The 10,949-nt window shown below is 30.4% G+C and overlaps 1 protein-coding gene across 2 annotated transcripts; it reads right to left on the bottom strand.

Moving 5' to 3' along the window:
- Window positions 1-5,510: 5,510 nt before the first annotated feature.
- Window positions 5,511-9,283, bottom strand: LOC107906105 (protein indeterminate-domain 7). Of its 2 annotated transcripts, none has more exons than XM_041113505.1 (3): window positions 7,914-9,283; window positions 7,364-7,760; window positions 5,511-6,841 (listed from the first exon to the last, which is right to left on the bottom strand). In XM_041113505.1, exons 1-3 carry the CDS (start codon window positions 8,152-8,154, stop codon window positions 5,695-5,697), a joined length of 1,785 nt encoding a protein of 594 aa, XP_040969439.1. In that variant the 5' UTR covers window positions 8,155-9,283; the 3' UTR covers window positions 5,511-5,694. The 2 variants fall into 2 exon arrangements, with proteins under 2 accessions (XP_040969439.1, XP_040969440.1); XM_041113506.1 differs by having other exon boundaries at window positions 7,364-7,754; window positions 7,914-8,768.
- Window positions 9,284-10,949: the final 1,666 nt, after the last annotated feature.

Below are 10,949 nucleotides of genomic sequence, written 5' to 3'. Positions count from 1 at the left end.
CCATGAAATGTGTTATATTTTCATGGATAGGGATTGAACTACCAATGTCATGTTGAGTAACCTCCACATTTTAACTCATATAGTTCAGACATTACATATGGTAAATAGGGGATTGTGCTTTCTCCCACCATGCACTGCTCATGCCATGCCCATACTATAATACCATGCCTGCTATAATATATAATAAGAATATTATTATTGAGCTGAGCGAAAATTCTGGGTGCAAATGACAAAACATGCCAATCTTTTAAACTAAAGTTTCTTAAAAGAGAAACCATATATATATATATAAGCTAGCAAAAAGACGGGGATCAAGAATGAATCTGTGGTTTTTAGAAGGATGAACATGCATGCCTTACAACATAGCACATGAAATCAAAGGAAAAGTGGGGAATATAGATTTGGGGTTGATTTGTTTTCTTTTCTTTTTAAAAAAGAAAATATATTTTTATATATTCTTAACTTTTTGTTCCTTTTTGGCTAAACCAAAATGAAATGACAGGTGCCATTGCCACTATTAAAGTTAGCTGATACATCTGTTTAAATTGACCTAACATAGCAATATTTCTTTGGGATAAGCATCTTTTCTCTATTTTTCTTTTTTCTTTTAATTATTATTATTATTTGTAAAGGTTTACATCACTTTTCTTATGATAGGTTAATAATACCTTACTTTGATAACATTCTCACTTGATCACTCAACACTACTCTCTATTACAAAAGCTCTTCAAGGACAAAAAGCAAAGGGTAAAAAGAAAATTTCTTGGAAGAATAAATGATGCACAACCATGATTTTCCTTTATTTAGCATTACTATCCAACTTTTGAGTAATTATTATGGAACCTTTTTGGGTCTTATTGCTATACTCACTGTGGACACCTTTGGAGTTTGAATTTGAAATCAGATATATATAGATATATATATATATTTACTGAAATTAAAATATTTATATAAATTACAATTTTTTTATAAAATACTAATTGCCCTAATGAATGTTACTAAGTACTGTTAACATTTATTAATGGAATATTATTGTCATGACCGTGGTATAAAATATAAATTAAAGCCAAAGGAGGGCTTGTTTGAATATGCATTTATTATTTGCACTAATAGTGATTTCTAAACTAAAAGAAGCAGGCCAACTTTGAGGTACAAAGATGTTTATTTTTATTTTATATAGAGCAAAGATTAAACTTTATTACGCGTAAGTTTGGTATTTGTATAAAAAAAATGTATTTTTCTTTGTTAATTCGATATTTTAGTTAGTTATTTTTTATTAATATAATGTTGAGAGCAGGGAACACGTGTGATTTAAGTGCCTAATGAGAATACGGACGAGAATTTAATTAATTATTTAATAATATATGAATGTAATGTTTTATTATAATTGTATTTTTTATATAAATTATATTTCAAAATATAAATATTTGTTCGTATGTTCCGGCATTCAATCAAATACTCATTATTTCTTATTTGGAAAAACAACCTTAGAAATCCATTTAAACCAATTAACTTTACTCAACTAAAAATATTAAAAAATTAATTTTACAAAATAAATTATATTATTGTTGTATTTTTATTTTTATTTTTATATAAAAACAATAAAAACTTATACATTATGAAACTTGAACCTAAAACACTTCAACTTTACTATTTCAACCAAAAATTTCATTTAATTCTAAAATAAATATACTTTTACATAAAAAAAATGAAATTACCCACATCATAAATATGTAATAATCGAATGTATATATAATATTTTTGCATGCATATACATGTTTGGCATTATTATGTTTTATATGCACTAGAGGATAGTATTTTTATGACAAAACATGTTTCCATCTACTAATATAAGTTTTTTTTACTGCTACATTAATATTGTAATTATAAATAATACATCAAAATATTTATACATAAAATCAATCATGATTGTATTAATAAAAAATATATATATGTTGCAGACTTAAATCATAATAAATAAAATTTCAGAATTCCTATAACTTCTAACAATATCTTTAGATTAAGGCTCATTGCTGAGTATGCAAGTTAAATTAAGTTGAAGCAGCCTAAGATTTTTAAGTGAAATAATTTCTTAGAAATAAAAACTTGAATTGAATAAGACTCACAGGTTACTAAAATTATATAAATTAAATAGAAAAAGTATATATGAAAATGGGAAGTGTCCTTTTTATTAATAATTTTTTTAATCTGAAGAGGCCAAAATCCAATAAACACAAAGGAAAGGGATCCTTTTCTTGGGATTGAGTCCACCATTTGCATCCACCTGTGTCAGACAGCATCTCTTTTTTTCTTTTCTTTTTTTTTTCAGAAAAAAATAAAAACACTAGCTAACTTGCCCATTTCTTCACATTAGCCAACTTAACTAATTTGTTTGTTGGGAATCCAATGCATCACTTAAAACTTTTACATATGTGTTTATATTTAAATTTCAAACTCTTTTTTTTTTAATATATGAATGGTAAAAATAATCTAATTATATTTTGTCCTCTTTATTAAAAAGGATAAATTAATTTATGTACGTTAGATAAAAAAAACAAACTAATCATTTTGTTAAACATTCCATTCATTTCTACTAGTGATTAGAGGCGTAGCAAGAGGGGATGGCAGCGGCCTTGGCCCCCCTAAAATAAAAAATTATTATTTAAGCTTTTTAAAAAATTTTAAATTTTAAATTAATAAAGGTAAAATTACACTTTAGCCCTCTTAAAATTATAAAAATTTAATTTAATCCTTTAAAAATTATAAAGATATAAACTATAAAAAGTTAAAATTTCATTCGGCCCCCCTAAAAAATTGTTCTAGCTTCACCTCTGCTAGTAACAACTGATTTATGCAAGTCAGTATGAGGTCATGTGTAACTAATTGATTATTCCATCAATCTTGCTAATTTTTAACAATAAAAAATAGATAAAAATTCTTAACAAAAAAAATATTAATTTACTCTTTAATTCAACGTACACTAATTAATTTAATTATATTTTAAATAAATAAAAATATAATATAATATAACTCATAATACAAGATTTTCGTCATATTTTTATCATATATCAACGTTCCTTGATATTCACATTATTAAAATAGAGCAAATTAAAGAGAAAGGATATTAAGTGAAATCCAAGGAGGATAAGCATGAGTATGGACATATATAGTTAGTGGGAGCATCATCAGTTTACTTATAATGGAAAGTTTTGCCTTCACATAAACAAAAAAGTCAAAATAATTGTGCAAAACTACTTTGATGTTAAAAAGATCGTGTATTATTATATGAATATATCCTTTTCTTGCTCAATCATGTATATGTATATTGTCAATTCAAAATACAAGTTGAGAAATAAAATATCAATTATTCTTGTTGAATATGTATTCTCAACGTTTGGCTTGAGTTTAAAATTTCCCTTAAAATTTTAATAGCATATGTTTATCATATTTAATTTGAGGTATTAAAAATTTCATCGTCAAAATATTCTTTATAAAAAAAAATTATCGATAATAGAAAATATAATTTTCATACCAATTGAAATGACTGGCGTAAATAATCAACTGGTAAGCAACAATTATAAGTATATTGAACTCGTTAGTGTAAATTAAATATTTAAATTTAATTTTTTTTCAAATCATTTTTGTCCAACCACAATATTAGTTTTTGAGTTGGTTAGCGCATGTTTTTTTTCTCCTTCCTATTAATTTTTTCTTTTTTCAATCTCCTTGTGCACTCAACATGTTTTCTCTCGTTTCCATTTGCAAATCTATTTTATAAGTATTTTCACTGCATCCATAAGTTGTGATGGATATATGACGGTGTCTATCATCGCTAAACTTCCATCAACCACCAACAATTTCTCTTAGAAAGCAGGTTGGTCATAAATACTCAAATGGTAGCTTTTCTTCGGCTTCTTAATTTGTTTCCATTTTGATAATATTTTAAAATAATAAATGATTTCACAAGTCGGTTTGGACTCATATTGTCTAAAGTATTATATCTTCTTCTTTTTTTTGTTTCTTATTGTTTAATAAGTCTTTATTTTTAGAAATTTTTGCCTTGTTTAGTACAAAGTTTTTAGTCTTGCTTATATATGCATGTAGTTTTGTTTATGCAAGTGATTTTGGGATGGTTTTATTATCGTCCTCTCCAATTTGATGAAGCTCGGTTCTTTTGTCCATTTTTCCCATTCCTTTGGATTATCTAGAGTTGATTTCTTTATCGTGTTAACTGCTTGTAATCACTCCAGATATGTCGTGCCTTGAGTTGTGATGAGCTGGTTATCAACGTGCCATAATATTCTATTGATACTAAGATCGAAACTTTTGTCATGTTAATAGAGTTTGTCCTTCACCATTAACAACAAATATTTGAATTTTTTTTTCTTTCTCCTAAATTATATTGTCCTATTTATAGAATGGATTAAAAAATTTATCTTTGAAAAAAAACCTAAACATAAATCTATTTCCACTTTATATGTGGTTTAATCAACATTTTATTTAAAAATGAGGGGAGATGATTAATAGCTTTGTAGATCTTGCATTGTAAAAAACATTTTTCTTTTTTGGATTTCTCAATAAATCTACCCGAACGAGTTTAGTAATAAATCCTCTACATTTTATAGGTAGATGCTGGCCATGAGTATGACATAGTATACTTTTATGCATTATTAATTAATTAGATGTTATTTAATTACTTTTTAAAAAATATATATAATTATTTTTATATAATCGTATACTATTCATGCCTCATATAAATTAGTTTAAAATAAAAAAATGAATATAATCATACTTTTTAAATATATATATATATGAATAAAATGAACATGAATTGAAATTTAAATTTGATAAGAAAGCATTTAGATTCACTTCCCAAAATGATGTAAAAGAGAGAACCCATGATTACGCGTTGAAAATCATAATAGCCCAATTCTATTTTTTCTCATACTTAATCATGACAAATGTGATATAAACACAGTTTTCCGACATATAATAAATCATCTAATTATTACAAACTTATACTAAGATTTCTTGTGCATGAACCATAATCATAACTAAAAACTAATGATTGCATAACCTGATAATATTATTTAGATTCGAAATAAAATTTTATAGAAAAACCTAAATATATAAAGATGATAAAACAATCATCTGGCGAATTAATTAAGACTAAGCCAACCATCAATTTCAAAATTAATAATCATAACTTATAAACTGGATTTACATTGGGTTCTTAGTTACACGTAAGGCTCTTAAGAATAAAAAAAAATCACCTAATAAATATGATTAGATTATAAGACTAAACCCACTAATTGGTGTCATATTCATCATCATGTTCCTTTCCTCTGGAAGCTGCTATCATTTATCACCCAATATATTATTAACCTTAGGGTTTTGCTTTGCAGGTCAGCTTTTATATGAATACATACATATATGTGTGTGAATGAAGAATATACTACTATTAAAGTTAAACAAAAAGGCAAAAGTTTGTAACATGGGCTACACATATATGAATATGAAGAAGAACTGATATTATTATATATATCAGTATTTTTAGAGGTCCTTCCCTTTAGAAAGATTGTAGCAAAAGGTAGAAGGAAATTAATTAAAGATAAAGAAACAGAATAAAACACGAAAAAGGTGCTTATAAAATTTAAGATATAGCATTTGAACAAAAAAGAGTTGCTATATTACCTAACCTTGCCATGGTTTTTGAGACTGGTTGTGTTGTTCATGCGAAGTGTCGATGCAGTAATTACGACCAGGACCGGCAATGTTGAGAATATCGGTATGAGAGAAAGCTCGAAGACCCAAGAAATCTCTTGTCAAGCCTTGATCACCACCCTGAGTGGTGGTGGTGGTGGTACTACCGGCAGTACTTCCATGGTGATCGTTTCTAGTGGCGTTTGTCGTCGTGGGTACTGTTGGTGTAGTTGTTTTCGAGAAGGATTCGTTGATGGAACTGCCACATAGCTTCTTTGTTGCGTTAAAAATCCCACCAAATGCAATGTCATCAAAGGAATTAGTGGCGTCAAATCCAGTGGCAGAAGACAAAGAGTTAATCATGTCTTGAAGAAGGGAAGGAGTAGCACCTGTGCCAGCAATATTATTATTATCATCATCATCATCGCCTGCATTGGCAGCAGGTTTACGGTTCCCGAAAGGAGCCAAGCCGTGGATAATGCCACTGCTGCTACCCACATCTAGTTCTTCACGTGAAGGCAAGTCGAGTCCAAAACCAGCTGTTGTTGTGTTGTTGTTAGTGCCAGCAGAATCGGCAGACACGTGAGTTTGTTGGTGGGGTCTCATCAAAGAGGCAGATGCTGCTGCTGCAACAGTGGACGGTACTGATGATGACCCAGATTTACGGCTCATGGTCGCACCCATATGAGCTGCTTTCTGGAGCAATGCAGTGGCTGACATGTGAGGGGAAGGCAGTGCTGTGTGATGGTATGGAGGGAGTGTGGGGACAAGACTAGGGTTAGCGCTGGGGGTTCCATGAAGTGTTAAATCTTGATGATCTAATCTCTGGGAGAATATTGATGATGAAGAGGAGGAAAGGTCGATAGGGTGTGGTGGGCCAGGACCAGCCCCGAGCATCGGTTGGCTAGCCAGCCATGGTGGAATCTCTGGCCTTAGAGGCGTGAAACTTTGCTGCTCTTTCTTAAGTGAAAATGGTTGGAGTTTGATGTCATGGGGATTGAATTGGGGCACTTGTAAATTCATGTGAGATGCTGCTGCTGTGCCTGGTTGATGAGGGGAGAGAAGTGGGTTTATTGCTCTTGCACTCTCCACTGCTAAAGCATCACAGAAGGCTCTATGGGTGATGAAACTATCCCTCCTGGAAAAAGAAAAAATAAAGTTTTCAAGTAAAAAATTAAGCAGAACAAAACAAAAACAAAAACAAAACCAGTCATAAAGTGCTATGACAATGGCAGAAAAATACTTTCTCTTCCCTCTTTTCTGTATCCAATTCATTTTCTTTTTTCTCTTTCATTGTGAGTGCACTGCATAGGACAAACTGTCCACTCGAGCTAGTGCAAAACAAAATTTCAATGTTCATTCTATCTCTCTCTCTCTCTCTCTCTCTCTCTAGGGTGTGAAAACTAGGAACTGCTAGATGTATATATTGCAATGAATTCTTCAATGTACAAAGAATGTAAAGCTTACAGTCTAAGCACCTTTTTTTTTTTTTTTCTATTGTTCAAAGTTATACTCAAGTGCATGCCTCAATAAATGAAGATTTGTTGGTTCATAATTGTGTTCAAGGGGGGAAAAATGTTAACTATTTATGATACCGTGAGAAGATTTGTTGGTTCATAATTGTGTTCATGGGGGGAAAAATGATAACTATTTATGATACCGTGAGAAGAGGGTTCCACAGTCACATCTATATTCTCTGGTGCCACAAGTCTTGGAGTGAGCTTTCCAATCCGATTGAACCGCATACTTCTTCGAACACTTTTCACATTTCCACTTCTTCTCGCCATGTTTCCTCGAGAAGTGCTTCTTGATTCCAGTCAAGTCCCCCAGCGCCCTCGACGGATCATGGTGCACACAGTTTGTTTCTGGACATACATACACCTTCTTCCTCACCTCTTTGTTTGTTCTTTGCTTTAACTTCCATGGCAAATTATGCCCTCTTCTATGAAGCTGAAGGTTCTGGTCTCTTTGGAACCCTTTGTTGCAGATCTCACACACGAATCTATTTGTCGCCATGAGTGTCTTTGGCGACAAAGCGATCACTTCTGCATCTGGGTCTGATTCAAAATAAAAAACAAAAAACCCACCAAGAAAATGCATTAAAAATTGAGTCTCGGACAAGGAAAGTGAAAGTAGGTAAGGAAACGAACAAAACAAGTAACAAAAAAGAATGGTGTTAAGGTAAAGAGCTTTTTGAACCCAAACCAAACCTGGGTTGCCTGGTAGGTTTCTCTTTCTCTTAACTGGCTGAGTTTGAGGTTGTTGACTAGTGGTGAAGTACTGTTGAGGATAATTAGAACCAGCTTCAGTTCTATTCCCAGATGAAACACTGGCTTCACCAGATGCAGAAGCTGAAGTCAAATTAGACATATTCTCTTCCAAAACTTGTTGTTGTTGCTGTTGCTGTTGCTGTTGCTGTTGCTGTTGGTGGAACATAAAGCTTTTCATCATCTTCTCTTACATAAACCAATGAACTTGACCACCTCCAGAGTTTGCAAATCATGGGCCATGGATCTTGGTTTTTTACAAACCAAAAAAGAAAAAAAATCCAAAGACAAAAAACCAAAAAAAAAAAAAACCAACTAAGTCATAAAAGAGAAAGAAATTGATACTTGATTAGCTAGGCTTAATATACATGGGTGAATATATAAAATAATCATCATCATATTGGATTCAACCCAAGAGACAATTTTTTTTTTCAAGAAATTCTCTCAAAAGAAACAAATAGAATAAGCAGTGCTGTAAGTATTTATAACTCTCTCTCTATATATAAGTAACCAGATATATAGGTTTATGCAGATCCTCGATCTCTATCCACTTTTAAGCTTCATGTTATGAATAAAAACCTAAAACAACATCCAACAATAACCATACAAAATTATGAAACTGATCAACTCATAAAACTCAGACAAAGAGTGGGAGAGAGAGAGAGAGAGAGAGAGAACGAGAGATGTGGATGAGGAGAAATGCTTGTTTAATCCTCAAAGCTGTCCGAAAACAAGAACCCAAAACCACAAGCCAAAGGGTTGTGGGGAACCCCTCTGATGTTGCACTTTCTGTCTTTTTCCTCTTTTCTCTTCACACTCCCCCTTGTAATAATAATAATAATAATAATAAAATAAGTGTCTATTTGCCTTCTAAGAAGCTAAAGAAGATGAAAAATAAATAAAAATCAAAGAGTGTTAGCTTGTATTATACCATATCAGAAATATATATATTGACATCATGATCATGGGGTATTAGACTTTTTTTTTTACATTTACAGTGACATGATTGAAGCATTGATTAAAAATATGTAAGAGGCATGGCTAAAAGCTATTTTCCTCTTGCCTTTCTTTTTTTTTTCCTTGCTTTTGTGCGTTTCATACCCATCATCACTTGACTATATTGTTTACTATTTGTTCATGTATTATGAAAGACTTAGTGTGAGTTTGGATGGACGGTGCGTTTACCTACGGTTAGTGTAAAAACAGCGGTGGCGGTGAGATTAGATACTGTAACGATACTGTAGCGTGAGACAAAAAGTAAGCTAAACGCACCGCACCGCACCCAATCGCCCATCCAAACCCACCCTTAGCTGCAATCTCTGACAATTTTGCATGGCACACCAATTTCTTATATAGTAATAATAACTATTATCAACCCCTTTGGGGTTAGGGGTTATCTATATATAATAAATATATAAGTGTGGACCAAACTCTAGATTCCTAACTTAGATTCTTAGGATGGAGACTTTAATTTTGTGAATGGAACTAATTAGGTGAAGTTTTTTCTTTAATGAAAAATAATTTTTAACTTGATATTACTTACCAGTATAAAAAGTTAAACATCTATAGTAATACTGTATAGTTGGTTTTTAAGAAAATAAAAATAGATGGAAAAAACTACAACGAGTACATCCTTGCAAAATTCAATAGAAATTATTAAAAGGTGAAATATTTGTCATAATTTGTACTTAAAATACAATTTTAAAGAAACATTTTTAATTTAAAATCTAACTAGCTTTCTCTATAATTTTTTAACCAATCTCTCTTTTGTCAATTAAAAAATTCATCTCACTTATCCCTAGTGAAAGTTTCAAATTTTACAGTATCTATGTTTATGTAGGATGGTAAAACTCAAATATTTGAATAGATTACTAATACATTCGTTTTGAATGAAGTAAATAATTTTCTAAAAAATGGATATAGTGTGGGATGGGTATTGTTTTTTTATATATATATAGAGCGATTATAATAACTATTTATTCTATCGTGCTTTATTTTACCTCAGGAAATTACAGTTTTTTTTTAAACGTAAACTTATTAAGAGGGAAAAATCTAAAAAGTATTTTATAGAAAAATATTTTAAATTCTTTTTATCTTTTTCCAAATCTAAAGAATAAATTGAGAATATCATAAAGATATTTTAAAGTAATTATATTTCAATATTTGTTGGCATTTTAAAAAAATTGAAAATATAAAAAAAATAACTAGCAAAAACCAAATTAAAGTGAAGCGGGATGAATATATTTAACATCCATATAAGTAATAGTAATTTTTAACATTACACATCCATAATGCAGCAGAACGAAAATGAGACAAAGCATATCAGATATGAAGCGGTGGTGACTTTGAAGACATCTGTTCTACTTCACTATGTATCCTAACTCTAAGATATATTACAAAAAAAAAAATCTTCACCAGCTTGGAAAATTAAAAATTAAATGATTGTACTAAGGATAACAATTAAGATAAATCTCTAAGGCAACCTAACAAGTTAGTTTGTCTTTTCCAATAATGCACAATTTTTTTTTGTAGAATATAGAATATTTTACACCTTTAACATCTTGTATTGATAAAGGAGATGATTGAATAATTAATTTATCCATATGGGATTTAATATATAAATATCTCTCATTTTAAGTAAAAGAACCTCAGTTTTCGAATTAGATTATAACATACTTATCATCTAATTAAAAAGAATTTTTTTAAAAATATTACATGAAAATCTTTTTGTTTGTTCATGTTTTCCGATGATGCACTTGTTCCTCACAGGCCCTCCCTCACCCAAGGGAAGAAGCAAAATTAAAAATATATATAAATTTACGTTTTAATTTCTTAGTCGGTTCTTGAAAGTTAGAAATGTGGGATATTTTGGTGGATCCAAGTCTGGAATTAAAAATAGTTAGAATATGCTTTCAAATTAATTTCCTTTTTCCTTTGTTTTGGGTGCAATATATCCGAAAAAGAACAAAAAAGATAAGA

Source organism: Gossypium hirsutum, chromosome A05 (assembly GCF_007990345.1).
Source record: "Gossypium hirsutum isolate 1008001.06 chromosome A05, Gossypium_hirsutum_v2.1, whole genome shotgun sequence".
Classification (NCBI taxonomy): domain Eukaryota; kingdom Viridiplantae; phylum Streptophyta; class Magnoliopsida; order Malvales; family Malvaceae; genus Gossypium; species Gossypium hirsutum.
The sequence above is the reverse complement of the archived record's forward strand: the minus strand, read 5'-3'. Positions and strand labels throughout refer to the sequence as shown.